The 26,916-nt window shown below is 42.8% G+C and overlaps 1 protein-coding gene across 2 annotated transcripts in view; it reads left to right on the top strand.

The window, feature by feature from the left end:
• Positions 1-320: 320 nt before the first annotated feature.
• The window catches only part of GRIA1 (glutamate ionotropic receptor AMPA type subunit 1), a 305,318-nt gene continuing 278,722 nt past the window's right edge, over positions 321-26,916 (top strand). Inside the window, exons 1-2 of one of the 2 annotated variants that reach the window (XM_060634778.3) lie at positions 321-806; positions 3,837-3,974. In XM_060634778.3, the coding sequence (XP_060490761.1) occupies positions 725-806; positions 3,837-3,974 (220 nt within the window). In that variant the 5' untranslated portion in view covers positions 321-724. The remainder of the gene's footprint in view (positions 807-3,836; positions 3,975-26,916) is intronic. The other variant, XM_060634777.3, reaches the window with a different exon arrangement.

Genomic DNA, 26,916 nt, shown 5'->3' on the forward strand with positions numbered 1-26,916 from the left:
TATATCCAGCACAGCCCGTGCGCTCCTAGAAAAAGTGACCTAGATCAAGCAGCGGGTGGATCGAGGACTATTGTGGGGACCCCCTGCCACCTACTGACTTACAGCTGAACCCACATTTCCAGTAGCATCTGCTTGACTGGGACCTGAGGGAGGGGGCAGAGAGAGCTGGGGGAGGCGGGGGAGGGGAAAGGGGGGCAAGGGGGATTGGGTTGTCCCTTTCAGGACCAGGCACCCTGTATCATACCCCCCTCCCCCCCACCTAACCGCACACACAGAAAGGAGGAGAAGGTGAGGACTGGGAGACTGGGGGTGGGAGGGAGAGGAGGTCAGCTGTGAAACTCGGTGGGTATTAGCACTGAGCCTGCTGCCTGTGTGAGTGTGAGGGGGAGAGCGAGAGAAAGGGAGGGAGAGAGAGAGGCAGGCTGTGAGAGGAGAGAGGAGAGGAGAGGGGGAGCGAGCCAGCGCTCCGCCAGCATGAGGACGGGCTTCTCTTCCGTGCTCAGTTAATCTGGCTGTCAGTTGGTGTTAACGCTGCCGTTTAAGTGCTCGGATTCCAAAGGGAAACAGACAAACCTCCCAGAAGGAAAGAAGGAAGCAAGCAAGGAAGGCAGGAACTGCAGGAGGAAAAGAACAGGCAGAACAGAGAGAGGAATCAAGGGAAGGGGGGGAAATACCAAATCTATGACTGGACCTGGGCTTCTTTTTCGCCAATGCAAAAAGGAATATGCAGCACATTTTTGCCTTCTTCTGCACCGGTTTCCTAGGCGCGGTAGTAGGTGCCAATTTCCCCAACAACATCCAGATCGGTGAGTGAGAGGGGCAGCCTGGGGAGGGACTTTCTAGGTCTGGCAAGGTTTTTTTGGGGGGGGTGGGGGTGTTGTCTGTGTCCCTGTGTCCCCCCCTTCTCGCTACAGATTGTGCTTGGTTAGAAAGCTGGGTGATAATGGAAGCTAGACTTGGACCACCAGCAGGGGAGGGGGCTTCTCTGGATCAGATGAGGGGCAGTGGGAAGTGTGCACACACACACACACACACACACACACACACAAACACAGGTCCACACACACCACTCACACTCTATGCATGAGCATGTGAAATGGAGGAACCACTGCTTTGAAGGAAAGAAAATTCAGGCTGTAGCCAGCAAAAGGGTAGTGGGTGTTTAAAGGAGTTCACTCCATTGCTTCATAGATGATGCCTGATTTCATTCATTTATATAAATATGTGTGGTGTATTTCTGTGTGATTAGCTATTAAATATGCATATATGTATTTAAATGACCGAGGGGATGGTTATTTCTTGGCTGGGGGAGGGGAAAGAGACCCTATGAAAGAAGGAGTGAAGGGTGCTGGGTTTATTGCAGCAGCTGAAATAATGCCAAAAGACCCCACTCAAAGTCCAGGGGGCTTTTATTCCTGCTCTGGACTCCCCCAGCTGCCTTCTGTCTGCTGTCTGCCATGCTGGGCTGGTGGTCCCCACTCCTCCGATCGTGGAACTTCCTTTCTTCCTTCCATTGCCCCCTCCTCTTAGATTTTCCATCCACAGACATTGTCTACCTTTTACACACACACAAACACACGTACACATAGTTCCCTTCCCTCCGCTTAGCTCTCCCTGTCACTAGGCTCTTATCCTCTCAACTTGGAGGCAGGTTTCAACATGCTGCATGCCTTTTTGTTCCCCATTTCCCTTCCTGGTTGTTGCGTTCCTAAAGGACCCCTCACCCTCCTTGTATTTGTGGAACAGCTGGTAGATATTGCTCCCCCTCACAATAATGGGTGAAAGCAAAACAAATGAGAGCAATGACACCGATAACAATGCGTGTCCACAAGGGCTCGGGGCTTCAGTGTGACCAGCCTTTCAGTGCTGGATGTGTCCCGGAATGGAGCAAGCTGCTTTGCTGGGAGGCATCTTGGTTGGCTTGGGTTCTGTTTTCTCTCCCCTGATAGGGACATAGCTCCACCAGGGAAAGTTCCTGTGACTGGTAGTTTGTGTTCTTTGTGTGAGTGTGTGTTTGTGTGTGTGTGTGTGTGGGGTGGGGGGGGGCTGGTGGTGGTGGTTTTGCAGGTCCTGTTTTGCTGGGCACTCATGTGCTGCTGTAGCAGTCTCTTCTGGCCTCTCCAGCATGCTGGCTCCAAGGGTGGCTGGAACAGCCATGGAGTAACTTGCTTTGTTTCCTGACACCTGTTAAGCTACATCCTGAAGTGTGTCTGTGTATATGTGTTAGTGCCTTACACCTTACACGCAAAACAAAACTTCCTGCCTCCTGAGACACTTCTCTTGCAGCCCAGTCTGTAGCCGCCTACCTCCCCACCCCACCGCCTCTTTCATTCATTACAGAGGAGGAGGAAGGGGGCAGGAATGTGTTTGGGGTGTGGTCATCTGGGGGGAGGGAGGGTGAGGCATCAAAATCTAGAAGGAGTTTTTTGTTTTCACTCCTTAAAATGGAGGCATATGAACATGTGTAAATCACTTGCTCTTATGTGTAGCATTGTTTATGTTGGTACCTACGTATTGCCCATAGTTCGCCGATTATAAACGCTTGCCTTGAGATTTGTGGACTTGCTTTCTCCAAATGTATTTGTATATATCACTGTGGGGATAAATGCACAGAGGTGTTTTGTGTACATGCATATGATATGTTTGCCCATGTATCTCTGTAGATTTTTCATTATATTTAACCCCAACTTATTTGTTCAACTGATAAGACCATGATTTGTTCTCAAATAAAAGGTTAAAACATTACATTGCAGAACAAATGCTGAAAATATCACCGCCATCAGGTAGTACTTGATTCTACTTGTACGATCTCTAATAAAAGCCTTACAACCCATTTATTGGTTCTCAAAAACAAACACGTACCCACTGTAGACGAAGTTATAAGTACATTACGCCGGGGCTGTGATTCCTGTGGAAGCTGAGATAAACTTCTATGTAAATATTCATTATAGTTTAGTCTCTGAAAATAGCTGATTCCAGTTTATAGAAATGGAGCTTAATTCATTTACATGTCCACAGTAAATACAAAGGTAAGGGCATGTGCTCTTGCTTCTTGGAACAAGAGCCTCAACAGGCACCTTTGTTGTGCTTTTTACTAGAATAGAATATTCTTTGTACCCTCTTGACGTTCTTAAGCCCCCATGTCTTTGAAGTCCAAGGTTCTACCATGCAAATATACACAATGGCAATCTCTTATGTAACAAGCCATTCCTAGGTAGCTAGGATCATGAGTGTCAAAGAAGAAGCAAAATACTCTTTGTAGAAGTCCAGGGTTTTCAGAGGAAATGAATAATAAACCTTAGAGGCCATAGAATACTTAAACTGTATGCAGGTCTTGCTAGGTCAAAGACCAAAAGTGTCAAAGCAAAAGGTTAGAGTGCTGGAGAAGCCCACAGAGTCCCAGAACTAGATTTCACCCTGCAACATTTGTTACCTGTAAGGCTCTGTAATGAGAAACGGGTCCAATACAGGGAACATGAGACACAGTGAGAGTTCACATGCACAGAAGAGCTTAGGCCACCCAGATGGTCACCCAAGGGAGGAGAACGAGAAATGTAGTTCTCCCGTTTTCTCTGACCTGATCTGGGTTGAGGAGCAAACAATCAGATGTTTGGGCAGAGTGATAGATGTTAGAGGCCTTGGCACATAAAAGCTCATCAGTGGAAGTTTAAGCCTCAAAGTCTAGCTGAGTCTATTTGAACTCATATCCCCACGACTAAAGGCTACAACTAGTGGGTTTGGCACGGGGAGAAGAAAAGGGCCCATCTGGGGTGGGCTCTTGGGGGATTAAACCCATCTCTATCCCAGATGCTATGTTGCCTTTTCTTTCCTCTTAGGGGGATTATTTCCAAACCAGCAGTCACAGGAACATGCCGCTTTTAGATTTGCTTTGTCACAACTCACAGAGCCCCCAAAGCTGCTCCCCCAGATTGATATTGTGAACATCAGCGACAGCTTTGAGATGACCTATAGATGTAAGTAATTGCTTCTATTTCTGACATTTCTTTCTGCGATTAGCCAATGAAAGGAGGGCCTGTGAGTAGGTGGCGGTGTCACAAAAACCACTTGAGTTGTCATTCGTCTTCCTAAGAGAAAGCCCTCCAAGAAAACGGGGCCTTTTGAGCGATTCCATCAGTTGGTATTTTAGATCCTGGAATGCTTTAGAAAATGGGTCTGCTTTCTCACTGTCAGCTAACTTTAAATGCCAGCACAATCGGAGCTTCGGTTGACTGCATCTTCCCTACCTTGCAGAGGTTTTCTTGTTCAGTTGAGAGAGCTTCACACGTAAGAAACTTATGAGAGGTGTAGAATTAAAGATTCGAACTTGGAAAATGTGGTTTAAAATGCTTAAGCCTTTCCTGTGCATAAGTTAAAAAGAGAAAATGTTACCTGTAGCTTGATTAGAAAGGGTATATGACAAGTTGTATATCTGGTTTCCCATTTTGGGAAATGACCAATAACTATTTTAAAATTGGTGTCTTGACTATTTCCAAAATGCTTTTAAGTGATTGCCTGCTTAAGGCATAGTTTGTTGGATGGCCTCTGAGCATAAAACAGAACAGAGGTGACCTCAAGAAAGAGAAGGAAGAGAGAAGTCTCTGACATATGAGTTGAATGCATTCAAAAACTGTGGGCAACAAAGGCCATTTTGAGTTTTTCTGACAACTAGGACTGAAAAGGAGATTGTGTGGTTGCCCGATTGCCATTTGAAGACAGAGAGAAGCATAAAAATGAATCAGCAGAGACATTTTCCCTCCAGGGATTAAGCTCAAGTAGGGATTTATGGCATGGAGGTGTGAGCTGAATGGGCAAGAACAACTGGAGACCCAAAACTGGATTAAATTGGCACTGTAGGTTTTGTGTGCCACTATGGAGTTGGTGACTTCTACGGAGCTATGGATAGTCAAATACATAGATCCTATGGAGGATCTTCTATGGAACTATGGATAGTCAAACACATAGATCCTATTTCCTTCAACTCTTTCCCACATTCCCTCATGGAGGACTCTCAATGATTTAAACTGAATGTGCATTGTGCCTTGAAAGCTCATATTGAGAATTTGGAATTCTTGCTATCCTTAAGACCACTCATAAGATAATGTTAATTCAAATTCCAAGAATTATTCCAGATTCCATTTATAGAAGATTTACTATATGTTAAGAACTATAAGTATTTTATAGACAATTTTATTGGCATTTATTATCATTCATTGAGCATCACTATGGCCCTTGCAGTACACTAATTTTCATGTGTTAGTTCATTTAATCCTCACAGGTGCCTTAGGGGGCACTATGTTATCTTCTTTTTAGAAAACTGAGGCTGCACCAAGTTATATAACTTGCCCAGGGTTGCCCAAGAAATAAATGGTGGTCTTGTGACCCCAAGGTCCATGTTCCTGGCACTGTGATAGATACACTGATCCTTATGGTAGCCTGATCAGTTATGCTTAGATTACTCAAGAAGCAAAAGGGTGTTTCAGAGACTTCTAAGGGAGTTGCTTGATAAAGCACCTAAGGAGGAAATCTTATAGTGCTTCAAAATATAGCTATGATTTTACACCAGAGTGACCCATTGAGTAAATAAAATAGCAATTCTGCATTTTGATAATGCTGAGGTTGAAAATCTTGTCTACTGTGTTACTTACCACCCTTAAAAAAGAGCTGGAGTTTAATTGTTGAATCGTAGTTCGGTGACACCATCTCCCCGGAAAGCTAGAATCATCTTGAATAGGTATCTGGTTTTCAAATAACCTCCCATTCCTTTTACTATGGCTTAGAGTAGGTCTTTGAAAGGAGGATTTGGATGTGGGCATGAACGTATCTAAAAACAACCTATAATTATGCATAAGAGTTTGCATTTATATGCATATGCTAATTTATTTACTGAGGAGAGGCTCCATAGCTTTTGTCATACTCCAAAGCTTTTGTCATACTCTCAAAGGGGTCCATTACTCAGGAAGGATTACTTGCTTAAGGAATCAGGAAAAATAAATGGCTGACATGTATATTCACTCACACTGCTGAGAATTGTCCACAGCAGAACTTGGTGGAATGAGATGTTAACTGCTGTCCTGGTGTTGAGAGATGTTGACTGACAGGACAAATTATAAAAGACAAAAAAAAAAAAAAAAAAAAGGAGGAAATGTTCTGAGGCAAAAGGTGGTGTTTCTGTATAGTTAGCTACCTAAGACTTGATCTGTAATAGGGCTGTTGGCCATTTATTGGGGAGATTGAAATATGATACAGACAGTGTTACCCATTGTAGTTAGTAAATCTGGAGTGAATGGATCTTGGTTCTTGAACTTGATTCCTGCCATATACCAGTGCACAGGTTTCTATTAATTTGGTCTTTCTTTAAATGTTTTTTCAATGCTACGAATTGAGATGGACCCTGGGAAAACTGAGATGATAAAAGGCTCTTGCTTTCAAGTAGCTTATAGTCCAGTGGGGAATGCTGCTGTGGAAATTGTCTAAGAAGCAGTAATGTTATCTTGTGCTTAGATCTTTATTTTTTTTCTCTTTAGCTCCAAGATCAGAGCCAGTACTGGGCAATTTGGGTGGCAATGGTGGCATTGTAATTCCCAGCCTGCCTGGAGGATTCTCTGTTAGTTTTTATATGAGGCTAGGAAACATTTTGGGGCTATGTTCCCTATGGTCCATTGGTCTGGGAAAATGGTACATCTGCCCCAATTTGAATTGAGTAAAAAACGTCAAAGGGAGTAGATCGGTTTTAGGTGGGCTGCATTAACTAATCATTTATGGAAAACCAAGAAAAGCATTTTATTCAGATTTAATTTCATGTGCTATTTGGAAATCTGGACTAGTAGTTACCTTAAATTAACTGTCTAATTACCTCCAGAAAACAAACTAAATGTTTGCTATTCATAATTTTTGCTGTCATTTGATTTTTTTTCCTGCCCATTTTGCTATTCATTATCCCTCCACCAGAGGGTGGAGAAGGGAAGGGAGAGGAAGTATAACAGGAACTATGCCCGCTGGATGTGTTGGCAAGAGAGGATCAAAAAGGAACAGTGGTGGTTGTAGGGTAGCGGATGCAGGGAAGATGGAAGAGGAGTATTACCAATCCCAGTAGCTAAGATGAGAGGTTTGTGTCTTCTTTGTAATCAAGTTTCCTTGCTTTGCTTGTCTGCAATCCTTCAGGGATAAAGTCATTGAATCAGCAAAGGCCTTACATTCTTCCAAGCCTGGAGGGGTATGGGTTGAGGAGACTGTCCATAGTGATAGTCATTATTGACCAGATATTCAGCTTATCTCGGTGCCTTTGTGGTAAGTATAAATAAATGGGCAGATGAGAGATACTGATAGGGATTTCCATTGAAGGTGTGAGGAGCAGTTATAACTTAATCCTTAAGTTTTCACTCATGCATCCGTTCGTTCCCTCCATATACAAATGCTCAATGCTTATTTCGTGCCAAATGCTGTACCAGGTGCTGGGAATATAATGGCCAACAAAGAAGACGCAGCCTCTTTCCTTACAGTTACGGTTACAGTTTAGCCAGGAGGACCTCAAACTTCAGTGCATATAAAATTCACCCAGCTTATTTAAAGCAAGACTTAAGGGTGGATTCTCAGACTTCTTGAGTAAGAATATTCCAGAGCTGGCCCTGGGCGGTGGGCTCCGTAGTAGTTAGTATGGGAATCACACTTTGAGCAATTCTTGAATCTAAAAAGCCCTCCGTTCCCTTAGCAAGCATTTTTGAGTCCCTAATCAGACCCAGACATGGTGTTAAGCACTGAAATTGCAGACAACAGTAAGACATGTTCCTTGTGCTGTAGGACGTTATCCCTCATGAGGCTGGCTGTCCTGTAAAGAGAAAATTAAAATGTACTGTTGTTTTGGAGCAGCAATTTGTGGGAAGTGTCCGAGATGCCTTAAAGGGTGGGGGTGGCCTCTCAGACAGTGGTGGTGGAAGTGAGTCTCAATGATACATAGAAGCTTTCCAGGAAGACAAGGTGAGAGGGCAAGAAAGGGATGAGGCAAGTGTGTTCTGGGCAGAGGGAATGACATGTGCAAGAGTAAAGAGGATACTTGACTTTGTTACTCTCTTGTTCTGTCCTCTTGAGATATTCCAGGCTGGGCCTCTCATGTGCCATTTCTCAAATACTGCAGAAGGGACCCCAAATGGCATCCATAAGCTAGGTTCAGCACAATATTTAAGAATCATGGAATTTTGGGGCACATGGGTGGCTCAGTCGGTGGAGCGTCCGACTTCGGCTCGGGTCATGATCTCTCAGTCCATGAGTTCGAGCCCCGCGTCGGGCTCTGGGCTGACAGCTCGGAGCCTGGAGCCTGCTTCGGATTCCGTGTCTCCCTCTCTCTCTGTCCCTCCCCTGCTCATGCTCTGTCTCTCTCTGTCTCAAAAATAAATAACCATTAAAAAAAAAGAATCATGGAATTTCACATCAAAATTTGGGTATCTTAGGCTCTTTGAAATTTTAAACGATGTGGCAGTATTAGATCTCACATCTATGTAACTCCAATTTGCTGGGATTGAGGTGGGAGTATTCCCACCATCCATCTAGATGGTTTCTTTCCCAACCAGACCGTTTGTCTCATTTTATTTACCTAGTTGGCTCCTGGAGGCATTGTTTTTATGCCCCAGTTGGTTTGTCCTGCATTCTTGCCTTGATATGTGTTTATAGATCAGCTGTAACACCAGAATGTGAATCACTGTCCAGAAAGATCACAAATATCTATTGTTTGATGTTGCTGAGAACACCTGGCAAAGGTCTGTACCTCTGACACAAATGAACAAGTGTCTCTAGGAGTCAGGGAATCATATACCATAAAGATGCTGAGAGCCTGAATGGCAAGCAGGTGGGGGCTAGTTGTCTAATTATGGTAGGTTTCCCTCTTTTATAGACCCATTCATGAAGCCCACAGGGGATCTAACCAGACTTTAGGCATGGGTAGTAGACGGACAGCATCTTAACTCTTGCCTAAGGGTCCCTCCTCATTTTTAGAATTGTAGACTGATAGTCAATTGAGTTGTTTTGATTGACCTTCATAGTGTTCTTTAAAATGTGGTATAAAAATCCAGATTTCTGTCTTCTCTAAAAAATTTAGACCATTGGATAACCCCAGACCTACATTCCTTCTCAGCTTCTATGGTCTAGAGCTGAGAAGTGCTGTCCAACTTAAGTATAAGGCATAAACTCTCACATTTACCAAAGTCCTCAGCACTCCCTGTTGTACATAAAGCACTGTAACAAAATTATGCTGCTTGCCGAGGCCTGTGGGCAAGCTGAGGTGCTCATGTATAATTTATATCCTTCAGCACCTGTCATTTCATTGTTTCATTCAAATAATTTCTGTTCTTCACTCTATAACTAGTAATAGAGGACACAAAAGATATGTGAATTCTGCTCTAAAAAAACCCTGTATGTAGTAATAATTAAAAGAATGGAGGGCTGGTGCTGAGATAGACAAAGTTAAAAAAAAAATTTTTTAATGTTTATTTACTTTTGAGAGAGAGAGAGACAGAGTGCGAGTGTGAGGGGTGGGGAGAGATAGAGGGAGACACAGAATCCAAAGCAGGCTCCAGGCTCTGAGCTGTCAGCCCAGAGCCCGACACAGGCCTCGAACTCACGGACAGCGAGATCATGACCCGAGCCAAAGTCAGATGCTTAACCAGCTGGGCCACCCAGGTGCCCCTGAGATAGAAAAAGTTTATTTCAAAGATCTACCATGTGACAGATACTTCACCTATGTTGTCTTTGAGTTTTCGGACAATCCTAGAAAGTTATTATCCCTAATTTGTAGATGATGCTATTGAGACTGGGCAAGAGTGTCTTCCCCATATTCTGCGGTGGAGAAGGGCTGACCTAGTATTTGAAGTCAGCTTTGGAGACTCCAAAACTCAGTGAGCTTTCCCCCTTTCAAGACACATAGGGACACAGAAAAGAAAACTAGCAGTGAAAGAGTCCAACGCAAAAAGTGCCACAGTGAAGTTTATGATTGGGGGTTAAGAGCTAAGGTTTCTGAGGCAGAAAGTGGCTGTGGGCAATAAGGAAGATTCCTCTGCGGAGGTTGAGCAGGCACTGAAGGGTGGGGCATGTGTTTGTTTTGAGGAGGTGGAGAGTTCAGAGTTTGCCTCCTGCATCCCCTCTGTGATCAGTTAAACGGCCGATGTCTGCATTTGTCTGGTTGATGTTACAAATCTGACTGTGGCTTCTCCATTTTCCTGTATGCCTTCCCTTTAAGACATGCAGGCATCAACATGTATCTGCGTTTTCACTTTTGATTCTTTTCTAATATTGCTAATCATAAGCTTTTTGGTGCCGACTTTGTGAACACTGCTTCCTCTGACTAGGTTGAAGACGGCTGAAATCAGCCAGATTGCTGTTCTCCACTCAGATGGTCAAGATCAATGGTTAAGATTCATTCATTTGTTCATTCATTCAAAACTCTATTATTATTGCCCTCTATGGAGCACATGTACCATTACTACCCCCTTCCAGACCCTAGAAGACAGAATTTACTGATTCAGAATTCTTTCCCACTGAGTGTAGACATGGCCTTAAATTCTTTCTTTTTTTTTTTTTTATTCTTTCTCACCATAGCATTACAGGCAGCTACTACAAATTGGTCAGAGCTGAAGTTGATGCAACAGATAAAATCCATTTGCCAATGTAAGACATTATAGTAGGAATTGAGGAAAATAAAATGCATTAGGCATTGAGTCTCCCCTGAAGGGGCGCAGCTTCTTATAGAGGAAATAGGCATGCACAAAAAACCTGATATAAAGAAGAAGTTCTCTCTCTGTCTCTCTGTCATGCGCGTGCATGTGCGCACGCACACACACACGCACACACACACACACACACACACACACACACACACACCAGGTTTGAGGCAGTGAAAAGTATGTGAATTGAGATTTGAAGACATGGGTTCAAATTCTGGACTAACTTCTGGAAACATGCATGTGTGTGACTTTGAACAAGCACTGCCCCCATCCTCATTTAGAAAATATAGCTCATTGCACTGGGTGTTGTATGGAAACCAACTTGATGATAAATTTCATATTGAAAATAAATAAATTAACTTAAATTAAATAGAAAATACAGCTCATTTAGAAAATAAAGCTCAGGGGTGCCTGGTTAGCTCAGTTGGTTAAGCATCCAACTCTTGATTTCAGCTCAGGTCACATCTTGTGATTCATGCGATCGAGCCCCACGTCAGGCTTTGAGCTGAGCGTGGAGCCTGCTTGGGATTCTCTTCCCTCTCTCTGCTCCTTCCCTGCTCATGCTTTCTCTCTCAAAATAAATAAACATTTAAAAATGAATATGTAACATAAAGCTCATATGATTTCTAAGAGTCCTTCTAGGGCTGTATTTCTATGGTGAAAGTGTATAGAAGACTCAGGGATAAACTATTTAGAGAAGACTCTCTTGTATCAGCCACTAGATTGATTGAGAATCTAAGGAAAACTCTGAACTTTGCCCCCACCAAGTTACACATGCAGGCTACATTTTGTATGCCAGTGCAGGGGTACTGAGCCTCCCATGAGCCTCAGGTACATTCATTCAATATTCAACAAGTGTTTACGGAGGGCTTACTAATGTGAACAAAAACAGAAGGCAGCCCTGTGCTCACGGAGCTTACCAGCTAGTGAGAGATGTAGGTATCAAAGAATTGTACAGATGAGTATATCATGATAGGTTGTGACAAAGATGTGAAAAAAAGGGCCATGGTTCAGTGAAAGCATATTACAAAGGAATCAACTCTGGGCAGAGGGATGAATAGGTTTTGAGCTAAGAACTGAAGGGTTTTTAGTGATGTGGTGCTGGGAATAGGAGACCTATTCCAGAAGCCTCCTGGACAGAGGCCTGGTGGGGAGGACGTGAGGGGTGAGGAGAGCATAAGGCTGGAAAGGATGGCAAGGGCTGGGCCTTGTGGGGCCCCATTACAGATTTTGATCTTTAACCCAAGAGCCATGGGAAACCCACTAAAGGTTTTAAGCAGAGAAGTGTCGTGGTCAGATTTCTGCTTTCTCACCAGGATTCAGATGCTTGAGAGCACTTTGCCACTTTCATGTTCCCCGAAGACTTTCTGCGTATGTAGAAATGACCTCTGTGCCTTTACTCTTGTTGCCAGTTTGGGATGAAGTCTGGCAGCTGGGCAGAGGGACAGACACTGGGGGGCAGCGGAAGCCGATGACTGGGTGTAGGGGTAAGTTGTCACATGGGCTCCGTGTTGTGCCCATGGGTGTTCTCATGGGGACTGAAGGCTGGTCCAGCACACGGCTGGTAGGCCTGTGCATGGAGGCAAGGACTCATCTGGAGTCCCTACTTAATTTCATCAGCAGAAAAGTCCACACTGCACTACTTTGGTCTGCAGTCAAACTGGACACCTCCTTGCCGTTTCCTCCACTTGTACCTAGAAACTGTTCATTCCTTCCATGTTCCCCTTTGATATGCTGTCCTTATGGTCAGTCCTAGCCTTTATATCACCTTCCTTGCTTTCCCATGGTCATATCCTCCTCTGACTCTTGGCCCTTGGTACCTTCCCTAAGCTGTCATACTTAGCCCTGGGTTTTAGTCACCTAGATCTTTATCTTATCTGACCAACTGGTCTAAGCAACTTGGAAACTATGGCCACATTTTCTTTAGCTTCTCATTGCAGTGTCTACCACAGAATAGTGTTCAGTGATGCTAGTTGAATGAATGAATGAATGAATGAGGGAATGAATGAATGAATGAATGAATAGCTGTATATTATATAACATCAGGGGCAGGGATGAGAGTAAACCTGAATTATTGCCTTTCACGGGAGTAGTGCTCTGATATTATGAGTTTTGAGAGTTCCAATAGGCCGTGTTGTAAATTCCTGTGGAAGGCTGTTATAACTGTGCTGTTAGAACACAGTGATAGGGGTGAAAACCAGTTGTAAGTCAAATCAGAAGCTCAGCCCTGCTCCTCCTGGACTATTGTCAGTAAGGGTTCTAAATAAGGTGCAAGACTCTACTGTCTATGAAGGATTTCCGGTTCAAGGCCTGGCTGTGGCATTGATGCCTTGTATGGCTTGGACAATTCAATTCTTTTTTTTTTTTTTTTTTGAACTTCAGTTTCCTTCAGATGAAGGAAATAACTGTACCAATCATATGTGGTTATTATGAGAAGGAACAAATGACAGTTGATTTCAAATCAACTTTCCACTCAATACAATGCCATGAGGCAGGTGCTTTTAATCTCCCCTTTCCTCAGATGAGAAAACTGAGCTCTCAGAGGGAATGGGAGAGGGCCTTAGCTTGTGTGTTTCTGGTTCCATCCCTAGACATCTGCAGTCTGGGAGGGCTTTCTTCAGTCCACTGACTGCTGTGCTGCTGCTCTTGTACACCCTGTAGTTTCCTTCCTGTAGCAGCAGCTCAGCTCCCCTGCTATCGGAGCTTATGGCTTTTGTCACACAGTCCCCTGCACTTTCAGGTGGCCTGTGCTCCTCTGTGCCAGCTGCAGTCAAGGTGTGCATTGTGCTGAAGATACTGGAAATCTCTTTCCACCCTGACTGCTCTTGTGACTTTGGTGTGTCCCAGCTTGCTGTCCAAAGAGCACACAGAAGCCTAAGGTTATGGGAGGTCCAGATCTCAGAGGATGGGGGCAAAATTGGGGTTAATGAGGCAGTTGTAGGCTAATGAAATTGACACCCAATGGTTAAGCCTGTTTCTGTGTGTTCATTATGTAGAATCTCTAGGATGGAAATTAACATTTTAAGAATAGGATTTAGAGGCACCTGGGTGGCTCCTCAGTTGAGCGAACCTCTGACTTCAGCTCAGGTCATGACCTCGTAGTCCCGGGAGGTCCTGGACCTCAGGTCATGACCTCCTGCGTCCGGCTCTGTGCTGACAGCTCAGAGCCTGGAGCCCACTTCAGATTCTGTGTCTCCCTCTCTCTCTGCCCCTCCCCCAGTCACACTCTGTCTCTTTCTGTCTCTCAAAAATAAATTTTTAAAAAATGTTTAAAAAAATAATAAAAGAATAGCATTTAATTTCTGTACAGAAGTAATACGTGTATCATAGGAAACCATGGGGACATAGACACCAAACAAAATAAAATTTGTGTAATTAGATTACTAAGGATAAACTTCCCATCTTTTTTCTGAACATATCAATTTAAAGTTAATAGATTTAGAAGGGTGCCTGGATGGCTCAGTCAGTTAAGCATCCAACTTTGGCTCAGGTCATGATCTCACAGTTCTTGGGTTCGAGCTCCACATTGGGCTCTGTGCTGACAGCTCAGAGCCTGGAGCCTGCTTCAGATTCTGTGTCTCCCTCTCTCTCTGCCCCTCCCTTGCTCGTGCTCTGTCTCTCTCTCTCTCAAAAATAAGTATGATTTTTTTTTTTTGCCCAGTGTTACATATGTTACTTTGAATATTACACATTTTTTTAAGTTTATTTATTTTTGAGAGAGACAGAGACAGCATAAGCAGGGGAGGGACAGAGAGAGAGAGGGAGAGAGAGAATCCCAAGCAGGCTCCGCACTATCAGCACAGAACCTGATGCAGCACTTGAACCCACAAAACCCCAAGATCATGACCTGAGCCGAAACCAAGAGTTGGACACTTAACTGACTGAGCCACCCAGGCGCTCCATGAATATTACACATTTATTTTTAATGTCTTCCTAAAAGCCTGTTGTACATATGTACAATTTATTTAATTTGTCTCCTTTTATTGAATATCTAGTTTATTTCCAAATATTTTCCTACAAACAGTGCTATGATGATCATCCCAATAAAAGTTTAATCATTTGTATATATTATTCCGATTTTAACAGCATTATAGACCAGTAGGACAATTTCCAATGAGATTTAATAGAATAATTAGTGTATACAGGAATTGAAATAATTTGTTCAGTGTTGGAATTGACTTACTATATGACCTTGAGATATCTCTGTGCCCAGCATAGTTTCCAGATGTATAATATGGGGTTATAATACCAGATTCTCAGGGTTATTAGAAGAGGCAAATGTCATTACTTATATGAAAGAGCTTTGAAAAATCAGAAGAGCTAGGGAAATGCACGGTAATATAATTAACTAAGCTTCTTATCTATTAACATGAATGTACCACGAGTACAATGCGACTAATTAGTCTTTAGTGTTTTCCTATGAGGGTGGTCATTATGAATGAATATATTTTGTAGATGGGGAAATTTGAAATCTTAAGGAGGCTAAGTTTACCCAGGGTCCAGATATGCAACAGTGCTATATCTAAAAGCATGTCTTTTCACTTATGACTCAGGCCACAAGACTGGGCTAAACATGTGGGCCAGTGTCCTTAGCTTAAGAGATTATTGCTTATAGAGAAAAGGGGCAACCCCATTTGGGCACTGGGCAGTCAGGACTCTCTTGGTAGCAAGTGACAGAAACTTAACCAACTGAATAGTTTTGACTTCATGTGCAGGTAGATTCAGGGGCTTGAATAATGTTATGAGGACTGAGATATACCGTCTGGATTTTCAGTCTTAGCTTTTCACTACATTGGCTCTATTCTCAGATACTAAATATATGTGTGTGTGTGTGTGTATATATATATATATATATATATATATATATATATATATATATATATATTTGTATGACTCAATTGGTTAAGCATCTGACTCTTGATTTCAGTTCAGGTTATAATCTCATGGTTTGTGGGATCAAGCCTCACTTTGGGCTTTTTGCTGACAGCTCAGAACCTGCTTGGAATTCTCTCTCTTTCTCCTCCTCTTCCCTCCCCCTTTCTCAAAATACATAAATAAACATTAAAAAGAAAAGAGAGAGAAGAGCATACAAGGGATTCTGGTGGGGTAGGCAAGATCATAAGTCAGTGTAGGCAAAAGGTTTGAAACGCAGGCAGATTCATAAGTAAGTCAAAACTGAGAAGACTTTGATAATCCCATTTCAGCCAGGAACAAACCTGTGTTCATGGAACAATTTTTAGAAGTTTGTCCACCCACATGGCTAGGGGTGGTCTTTTCAGACTTCTCTTTGACAGAATGTTGGAGCTGTCAGCCTTAAGATATCTGGTGATTTTGAGGCACCTATACTCTCTCCCAGTGACTAAGACATTTCCTGCTCTACTCAGACACTCAAGCTATTGTGCACAAACTCTTTAACAGTCCCAGTTGGAATCCTGGCTGCAAACCTGATGAGCCCACACCACCAGATGGTAGGTTCTTCTAATTGGTTCCATCTCTCCTAGTTTTTGGCAGGAGTGAAGGCTTCCCTATGCCTGAAGAGGGGGACAGAGTGAGCCAGGATGAAATGAAGGAGGTTTTAACCTCTGTTAAACAGGCAGAGTTCTTAAGTTAGTTTCTGTTCAAGGAGAACAGGGTGGTATGGTTCTTTTCTGCCAGGTCATGGATTCACATCGGACTGAAATTCTAAAACTAATACTGATGAGACAGGATTATAGGATTATAAGGACTGGAAGCTGGTTTGCTTAACTAGAGACGTTAACTGATCTAGATGAGGAATGCCCTCACCTATTCAATTATTGATACTTATGAAATATTGTGGTAGATTTGATTATTATTTGGTAATTATTCATCTCTTCCCCCAAACTCCTTGGGAAGAGTGTATCTTCCTGTTCCATTAATGTTATGTTTGGTCATATGACTTGCTTTTGCAACTGGAATATTGTTAGGTATGTTTCAAGCAGAAGCCAAGAAGAAAACATGCCTCAGAGAGTCTGCTGGTCCCAGAAGAAAGAGAAATACAAAGAAAAAAAAAACCCACAAAAAACAAACAAACAAACAAACAAACAAACCAGAGGTGCTGCAGTCAACCCACATACGAATGACTGAAGCAGAGCTGTCCTGGCTGACCTGCAGACCTGGAAGATGACAATAAATGCTTATTGTTATCTACCACTAAATTTGGGGATGGTTTGTTATACAGCAATATCTGACCAATACAAGCAACCACTATATGTTCCACATTTTACTAGTCACTGAGGGAACACTGGAAAATGATAGATAATGATCCTCCTTTCCACAGGGCATATGTTCTATAGGGAGGTAGACAATAAATACATTAATAAATAAAAAATAATAGAAATTGTTACTATGGTTATAAAGAAGATAGAATGTGGTGACAAATCACTATGGTAGAAGACAACACTATTTTAAGTGGTCAAGGAAGGCCTTTCTAGGGAGGTGATATTTGAGCTCAAATATTAAAGTTAGAAATGAGCCTGCCAGGGGTGCCTGGGTGGCTTAGTCGGTTGAGCATCTGACTCTTGATTTTGGCTCGGGGCCTGATCTCACAAAGCGATCTCACAGTTCGTGAGATCAAGCCCCATGTCGGTCTCCATGCTGACAGTGCAGAGCTTGCTTGGGATTCTCTCTGCTTCCCTCTCTCTCTCTCCCTCTCTCTGCCCCGCCCCTGCTCACATGCATGCGTGCACACATGCTCTCTCTCTTCCTCAAAACAAATAAATAAACATTTAAAAAAATGGACCACCCAGACAGGAGTATGATACCCTGTGAAATGTGAAAAACCAGCCACAATGGGTAAGTTAGATTGAGAATCTTGGTCTAGGCAGTGGAGAACGAGGGGCCCTGAACAAATGCCTTGCAAATTGGGTCACTCAGTTGTCCTAAGGCAGATGCTAGTTTCTGTGCATCATGTTATATGTGCAAGTCAAAGGCTGACAAAGGAGCACTTGCTACCAAGGCAAGAAAGCCACAGGATGTGGAAGCCACTGAGCATAACAGAGGCAGATAGTAAGGTTCCTAGGGTATTCCTATCAGAGAGGTGATGGCATTGGCTCTCCTTTCAGAATAGTTCAGAGTTGTTGCTGTTGCCTCTAAGGATGGCAGGAGGTATGTGTGTGTGTGTGCATGTGTGTGTGTGTGTGTACGTATATTCATTCTTTCACAGAGAGAGAAATGAACTAGATGGTTTCTAGATTCTTTCCAAGTATGTGATTATGAAACTTAAGGATTCTGAGATTTAAATTATGTGTTGAAGGAAATGTCAAATCGAAGTGCTTCATCTTATCTCCGTGCCAAACTCCATTCGTTAATTGAGGTGGTCAATTAGGGCAGAGTCTCAAGCAAGCAGAATAAGCTCCAGCCATCCCTGACCCATCTGGTAAAGCCTATGGAGTGTCCTAGCTTCCAGGGAGGACAGAGAACACCTGACAATGTGATCGCTCCATTTAATCTGTACTCCAGACCCTAAAAAGCTGGAGGCTTTAGGAATGGGGAGCTTGTAAGGATGCACATGAAGTCTAGAAACCGGGTATTTATTAGCTTTGGGAAAATTACTTAAGCGATACTTACTATCTTTTCTTCCTTTCTCCAAGATCACTCTGAATACCTTAAAATATGGTTTCTAGGGTTATTATGTATTGCTCCCCAACAATTCCAGCTGTATTCTGTGTTTGCTTCTCATAGCTGAACACCTGTGAGGATCTTCACATCTCTGCCTAAGAATCCTTAGCCTTGTGATGCTGTGTTCTTCCCACCAGCAACACTGGGGCTCTCTCTGACCCCTTTTTCTCCTCCCCGCCCCCAGTATATACTCTTTCCCCAAGATGCTAACGTCTACATTTTGGGTCCAATATGTCAAAAACAGATTTTGGCATCTTTTCTGCCAAACCCATTGCTCTTCCCTCGCTCTATTTCTGTTGAGTTACTCAGTCTCAAAATGCCAGTGTCTGTGTGGTCCACCCGATCATTCTCTCTCCATCCAAAACGTGTGATGTATGGTTTTGCCCACTACAATGAGTCTTGACCGTGCCCACATTTTTCTTCCTTTCTCATCAGATTGTATCTTTTAGCTTCCTGACTAGTCGCTCCGTGCTATGATCCACTTGCCACACAGCAGGTAGTTCAATTTCTTGAAGACTAGCAACTTTATAATTATGAACGTTCTCTGTCATAAAAAAATTGTCGATAGCTCCCCACATTTTTTTAAGTTCAAATTCAGCCCAGAATATGAGTCTTTCAATAATAAACCTTTCAAAATGGTTTGCCTACCTTTTGAGATTTATCTAACAGTCCATACTCTATGTTCCAGCCAAAGTATCCTACCCAGTGTTGCTACAAATGTGCCCCCCAATCTCTCACTGCTCTGCTTTTGTTCATGCTTCTGCTTCCACTTAGCATAGACCTTCCCACCGAGAATACTTTGCTCATTTATTCAACTCCTATTTACTAAACACTCACTCTTTATTAGACTCTCAGGATGGATCAGAGAACAAAATCAACAAAATCCCTGAATTCCTGGGGTCTACATTCTAGTGAACAAATAAATACATATAATTATTTCAAATAGTTGGTAAATGCCACAAAAATGGCCAAATAGAGTCATGGAACAGACAGTAGGCTAGAGAGCTACTTTAAGTAGGTAGTCAAGGTAGGCTTATCTGAAGGGGCAATATTTTAACTGAGTCATGTTATAATCAATAGAACCTTCTGTAGTGATGGGAGACATTCTATATCGGTGCTATCTAATATGGTAGCCACTAGCCACATGTGCCTGTTGAACATTTGAAATGTGGTTAGTATAACTAAGGAACTAAATCTTGAATGTTACTTAATTTTAGTTAATTTAAATTTAAATATCCACATGTGGCTAATAGATATCATATTAGCACAGACTTAGTCTCTAGAACTTTCCGGACAAAAAGAGTAGTAAGTGTAAAGACTTTAAAGTGAGAGTTAATTTGTGGATTTCAAGAACAAAAAGAAGATCAGTGGGCTAAATCATACTGAAAAAAGAGTTAGGCAGACTGTTTTGTAGGCTACCACAAGAAACTGAGTTTGATTTTAAGTAATAAAAATCCTAATAGATATTAAGCTTAGGAGTATATTATTTGATTTATATTTTAAAAAATGATTCCTCTGTAGAGAAGGGGAAAGTGATAAATTGATATGAAAATGGTGTGTATTAGTCAGTTATTGCTGCATAACAAATAACATAAAAATCCTCGTAGCTTATACAAAAACTTTTTTTAAACAATCGTAGTCTGCAGATTGACTATGGATCACCTGTTCTAGGATGATAAGGTGGACTCTAGGAGGGTTTAGACATGCCCCATGTGTCTTTGTTTTGGAAGTGAGGGTAAAGGGGCAGTACATACAAACCTTTGCTATTCTCATGGAGGATCATAGAAGCACAAGAGTCTAAGCCTTATCATGCAAGTATAATTAAAGCCTTTGCTTATGTCATGCCTTCTATTATTCCATTGGTTCAAGCAAGGCATGTGACCAAACCTAACACTCCTGGGACAGAGAAATAGACTCTACCATCTAAGAGGGATTACAAGTCACATTGCAGATATGTAACTCTATAACAGCAACCCAGTGCACCACAGAAGGGACACAGGGAGAATAGCTAAGAGGCTCCTGCAATAGTCTACATGAGAGATGGTGGTTTAACCCAAGCTGGCAGCAGAGGAAATAAAAGAGGTAGATTTGTAATTTATTTTAAAGCTGTTAACAGGACGTGGTGATGGATTGAATATAGAGTATATGGTAAAGAAACTGTATCTACTTTCTAAGGTGCTTCTCAGATATTACTACTTTTCTATGAAATTATGTCTCATTTCTTCAATTATAACTAATCTCTACTTCCCTTATTTTACTAGTTCCCTTTTATTTCGTACTGCTTTTATCGGTCCCTTTAACTTTCTACCTCCTGTATATGGTAAGAGGTCACATCTACTATGAAGACCCTGAGCTCTTTGAGTGGAGCAGGGGAGACAAGTTTGTATTTAATGAAGTCCAAATTCTTGGGGCTGATGCCCAATAAATATTTCCAAGGTAAGTCTAATGGCTAAGAGCAGAGACTTTGGAGACGTTTTCCCAGTTTTGAATCCCGTGTGATCTTTGCAAGTGGCTTCACCTGGCAAAGCCTTTGTTTCTTATTTTGTCAAGTGGCAGTAATAACACATTCTTCTCAGAGTTGGTGTAAGGATTGCAAGAGATAAACGTGAAAAGTGCTTAGCACAGGGCCTGGAATAGTAAGTGCCCCCCAAATGGGAACCATTATTGTTTGTTCAATTTAATTGTTTGCGATGACAAGCTTTTTTTGAAATGCCCTCCAGAGTCTTCATCAGAAAATCCTGTGTTCTTGTTGAAATGAGGGGCATGGAGAATAAAAGTGCTCTGGATGGGATTTTGTAATTTAGTTAGGAAATATCTAGATCTAAAGCTTCTTTGATCTGGAAATGACAGCAACAACAAAACCCCAAAATAGAGCCACTTTGCTACTTGTTTCCTTTTACCATCTGCCAAGATGATTCCTTTTAGTTCTCCAGGTCTTGCTTAGAGTCAGCTGCCTTAAAATAATAAAATAAAATAAAATTTAAATCTGGTCCTGCACTTATTTGGGAAAAGAAAGCAAAATGCTTTAACTACATATATAGCTAGTTTCTGTTGGAGTGAAATATAGGGCAATGTTGACGGAAATGTTGGAGGGATGAACTGCTCTGGGAAAGTGAATTTTAAGATAAAACAGCAGATTTAATAAGAACTTCAATTTTTTAAAAAAGCATTTGTAATTGAGACAATTTCTGAAATGTACTCTTCTGCCTTCCTGCCTTAGTAAGGTAACTGTGTTGATCCGAGTTTAAGGTTGCCTTGATCACAAGTATCTGATCAGCCCAGGGAGTGTTTTGAACATGGATGGTACAGTATCATAGATGAGAATGGTGAAATCGACAAAACAGGCTTCCTGTACAAAGAGGAGAGTTGACACGGTGAGTGTGAAGATTTGGGTGGAGGTTTCTGGGGAGCCCGGAAGATACATTTGAAGAAGTGGACCAGTTTCAGACTAAACAATGCTTTGAAGGTCACAAAAAGGCATTTCAGAGATAGAATAATAAATTAAAGTTTCTTAGCTGACACTCAAAAGGTCCTCTTTTTGTAGGAATAAAAATAGCTTTATTTAGCACTTATTAGAATAATCCTCCATGATAATAAAGTTACCTGATGTCAGATAACACAGAAAATCCACATTTCTACATGATAGAGCCAAAAGGATTAGTTTTTAAAGGGCTTTAGGAACCCATCTGGTCTGTATTTCCTGTTACAGCTTTGCTGTTCTGAGGCTACTGATAGGTTTGCCCTGGAAGTTGGGGTGAATAGAGAAAAACACATGGTCAAAAATGTGATAATGATGGATTAAAACAAAGTAGGGAGAGACTATTCTTCTGGATTTTGAAGTCCCTTTGCTATACTAATATGCTTTGTTCATTGCTCAGAGGAGGGTATGTATTTCCTAAACATAGTAGTCCCCCTTTGTAGTGAATTACCTATTAATACCTTGTAAGACTCAATGCCTCATCTGATCCTCTGTTTTACATATGGTGAAGCTAAGGCCCAGAGAGGACAAAGGCCTTTCTCTGCACTGAGTTAGTCTCTGGGTCATGATTCTAACACAGGACTTTTGATCACCAAGAAAGGCCTTATTCTACTCTTCCTGGCATCCCATCAAGTTTTGGAGCCAGTTCTCCAAACAGTTTTACCCAGAACAAGGAATTGCTGGTGATTTCAGAAAGAACTGGCAGACTCCAGGGCAGCACTTGCCAAATTGCCACTGTGCTCCCTTTTCTCAGCCCTGGGTAACCTACGTTTAGGAAGAACATCCAGGAATAACACCCAGCCTCTATACTACTATTTAAAAAAATAAATAAGCCCCAAATCTGTTTTAAAATGAGACAAGTTGAAACGAATTAGTTGTAATGCAACCTGTAAAATTAATATTAAAAAAAAAAAAAAAAGTCCGGCTTCATTCAGAGGCTGAGCTGTGCTGACATATAGTAGAGAGGGCAACAGGATTAGAGAGGGTGTCTGCCCCAGGTCATTACCTGATGGAACCAAGTCTATTCTTACAGGTATTATAAAGAAATCCCATGACTGGGTCCTCTCTGTCGTGGGTGATTGGACTTTGGACTACACAGGCAGGTCACAGGAATAATGGTGACATACTTAAAGACCACATTCAGATGGTCAAGGATCTGGAAAGCATTTCCAGTGAGGATTAGTAGGAAGCTGTGAGAAAGAAAGTCTTGGACTGAGTATGGCTCAGTCTTCACCCCAAACATCTAAAGAGCCATCTTTGAAAAAGGGTTGCATTTTTTCACTGTGGCTTAGGAGGCTAAACAAAAACCAATGAATGGATGGGAGGTTTGGCTTGACGGATCTTGGCTTAGTATGGCAGAGGCCATTCTAGGAGTGTGGACTAGTTAGCAGTGGAGAGAGTTCCCTTTATCTGATTCTGGGCATTTCCCAATCAGCCTGGCTATTGGAAACCTGACTCTTTTTTCAGAAGCACCTTACCGTCTTTACCCCGATGACCTAGTGCCTGTGGGATCACTGTTAGGAAGTCATAGGTTGGTTTGAAACTTGCTCTTTCCAGCATCTCTGACCAATAAAGACATAATCTTTCTGTTCAGGGAACTGATTCCATGAATTGGTGCTAGAGTGAATTGTGTCCCTTCAAAATTCATATGTTGAGTTCTTAACCCCAATTGGTATTTGGATATGGGATCTTTGGAGGAAAATTAGGTCTGGACGAGGTCGTAAGGGTAGGGCATTCTTGGTGGGTTTAGTACCCTTATAAGGAGACATGCCAGAGAGCTTGTGTGCTTACTTGCACATATACTCACGCTCTCTTTCTCTGTCTCTCTTGCTTCCTCCATTCCTCTCTCTCTCTGTCTCTCCCTCTCTCCCCATATACACACACAGAGGAAAACCCATATGAGCACACAGTGAAATGGTGAACATCTGTGGCCAGCAGGAGGGCTCCCACCAGAACCCAATCATGCTGGCACCCTAATTTCAGACTTCTAGCCTCTAGAACTGTGAGAAAAGACATTTCTATTGCTTAAGTCACCCAGTCTATGGTATTTTGTTATGAAAGTCCAATACAGACTGTATGCAGACTTATACAACTGGTAATTGAGGTATTTCCTCCATTGTCAGTGGAACTACTTGGATGGTAGATAGGAAGCAAACAGAAGTTTAAGCAAAAGGGTTGGGTGGGGGCATGCATTTGAGAGCTAGAGGGAATCTTGTAGACTAGACCTAGGATTTGACAGTTCTGCTAAGGGCTGGCCCTGTACCCAACCTCCTCCCACTTCTTTTCATCTCACTAGACCAAGAAAATATGCACATCTGTTATCCACAAATACTCTGAATTCCCCCGCCAACGCAGATCCCCAGGAAAACCTAACACAAGCAGAGCAGTGGAGGAGAGGCACAGGATATTTGGTGTTTCTTAGGAAGATGGCTGATTTTTTCTGACATCTTCTACCTTGGTCTCTTAATTTGTCCCTAGTCCATAAGCTATGGGATGGGCCAGAAGAAAGATGGAGATGGGACAATGGGACGTAAGCCTCAGTTCTGTCACTGATTAGTGATGTTATCTTGAGTAACTCACAGATCCTCTTTTTTTCTCAATTCTCCTCCATGACCCTGATGACTCCCACAGCCTCAGTTTCCCCATGTGTTCCTGTTTAACAGAGACCACAAAGAGTAATGACTATAAATCCAGACTTTGGTGTCAAATATCTCATGAATCCAACGTCTGCCACTTCTCACCTGTGAAACCCTGGGGAAAATGATGCAGTAGCTCTGAGTTTCAGTTTTATAGCTGTCCAGTGGGGTTAATAACAGTCCCTATCACACATGGAATGAACAGCCCCTTTACCTGTATGGGATTAAAAATTTCCTATGAAATTTGAATGCAGAGCCTGTTATACCGAATAAATACCAGGTCTATCTTGCTTCAGTGCTGACAAAAGACCTGCAGCCTGTCCCAAAACACCCTGCTATAATATACCTCTAGGCCTTGGCTCTGCTGGCCTGGGAGACTCCTACTCACTCTGTAAGCCCCAGTTGCAAATCCATGGAACTCAGGGGAGGGTTTCCTGGCTGTGCAGGTCGTGAGTCCCACACTCCCAAGGGAGCAGTGCTCTGCCTTCTCCAGCCATTTATATTCATAACCCATCGTGTTGTGATGAGTTTCTTACAAGATTTTTCTTCTTGCTGGATCTCTCTTTTGTCTGCGACAAGGTTGGTGTGTTTTTTAACCAGTTATAAACAAAAGTAGCACTGCCTTCATTAGGCATTCAGTATTTGAAGGATGGTCATTGGCTGGATGAATGAACGAGTTAACAGTTTATTAGATGAATGGGAATCCACCACATCTACTTCTGAGGCATAAACATGTAACCATCTCCTTAACTTTCCATCAGTTTAATAAGTATTTATGAGCATCTGTCTCCAAGACTCATGTTTGTAGTCTTAGCGTTAAGACATGCCCACCATTTATGGGAACCAATCACATGAATCTTACTTGATCCCCACAGCAGCCCTTGTTATGAAAGAGAGCAGATGGTCTGATTTTTTCAATGAGCAAACAAAGGCCCTTCTAGAAAAGTTCAAGATGATCCTAAAAGGTCATAGAGCATCCAGGACTGTGTAATGATCTGGATTTGAGTCGTCTGTCCCCTGCTGACTTGCTGTGTGACCTTGCTTCAGATTCTCCCTTCTCTGGGGCTTTGGGCTGGCCTCTGGGTTCCCTTCTACCTCTGGAATCATGTGAGCTGGAAAGCCTATCAGCTGGGGAAACAACAAGGCTGGCTGCTTCCAGATTTGCCTCCATGAGGGAGAACTGCGTGTGCACTTTGAACATATCAAAGCAGTTGGGCGGCATGGGGGAGTGTTATGATGACGTTGATGGATCCTCCCTGAACTGGTACTTGCAGCGTTCCCATGCCAACTGAAGAGAAGAAAAGAAAAAAAAAAAAAACGAAAAAATAAAAAGCAAACATAAAAACCAAGCGTGATCTATGTCTGATGAAAAATATTCTACTGACGACAACGTTCAGTGATGAGAAGCAGAGTAACGAAAACCTCAGCTTGGCCTGAGTGGCTGGATCCCAGGAATGGTGATAAAGGAAGAGAGATTGGGTGCATGAGATGCAGGACTTGGAGGGAAACAAGCTCTGGGGTCAGCCTCCCTTATTTGTAACATTCATCAAAGAGCGCATTTTCTCCAGCAACCCCAGAAACCACGTAGGCTCAGAAGATGCCCTCTGCTTTTGTCATTGGTCTTGCCATCTCCACCAGCACCAGGAGGCCCAAAGCAGCAAGATGGCATGTCTCTCTTAACATTCAGCAGAATTTGTTTTCAGTTTCCTGCCAGCATCCCCGATCCCCAGAGTGCCTGCACATGCGGCTTTCCGTTGTCATCTGCTGCCTGACTGGCTGCTCTGCTAATGCCCCCCCAGAGGGCTTGCTTCCCCCTTGTCTTGCAGAGAGCAGGACATCCGGGCTTCTGGGATAGTAACCACCAGTGCTGGCCTGCAGAGCTTCAGAAATCAGGACAGGGACCCTTGAGGAGCCTTGGAAGGGCCCCTGAGCCCTAAGAAAGGGAGGATTGAATTTGGCAGCCAGGGACAGAGATGTGAGCAGATGGAAGCTAAGGAGCTGTGGCAGCTTCTTATGAAGAGATCACAGCTGGAGATGTGTTCATTAAGTCCCCCTCGCCGTCCTCCATCCCTTGTTCATGTACCCCCACATCTAGTCCATCAGCAACTCCATCAGTGCTAGCTATAAATTATACTCTAAATCCAAACACTTTTTATTTTTTCTGTCTCCACTCCCGCCTCCTATTTCACACCAGCATCCTCCTCCTTTCGTGCCCCTGCATTAACCCCCCACCTTACCCGCTTGTCTCCTTCAAGGCTGTGGACCACCCTGAAGCTAATGCAACCTTTCAAAGGTATTAAGCTGAACATGTCATTCACTGCTTTAAAAAGTGCCGTCTCCATACCTTGGCCTACAAGGCTCTCTAGGAACCTGTCCCTCCCCAACCCTACCTCTTCTGCCTCTTAGGACTAGATTCCTGCCTTCCAGCTCACCTTTTGTTTCTGGAACAGGCCAG

The sequence above is a fragment of the Panthera onca genome, chromosome A1, assembly GCF_046562875.1.
Source record: "Panthera onca isolate mPanOnc1 chromosome A1, mPanOnc1 haplotype 2, whole genome shotgun sequence".
Classification (NCBI taxonomy): Eukaryota; Metazoa; Chordata; class Mammalia; order Carnivora; family Felidae; genus Panthera; species Panthera onca.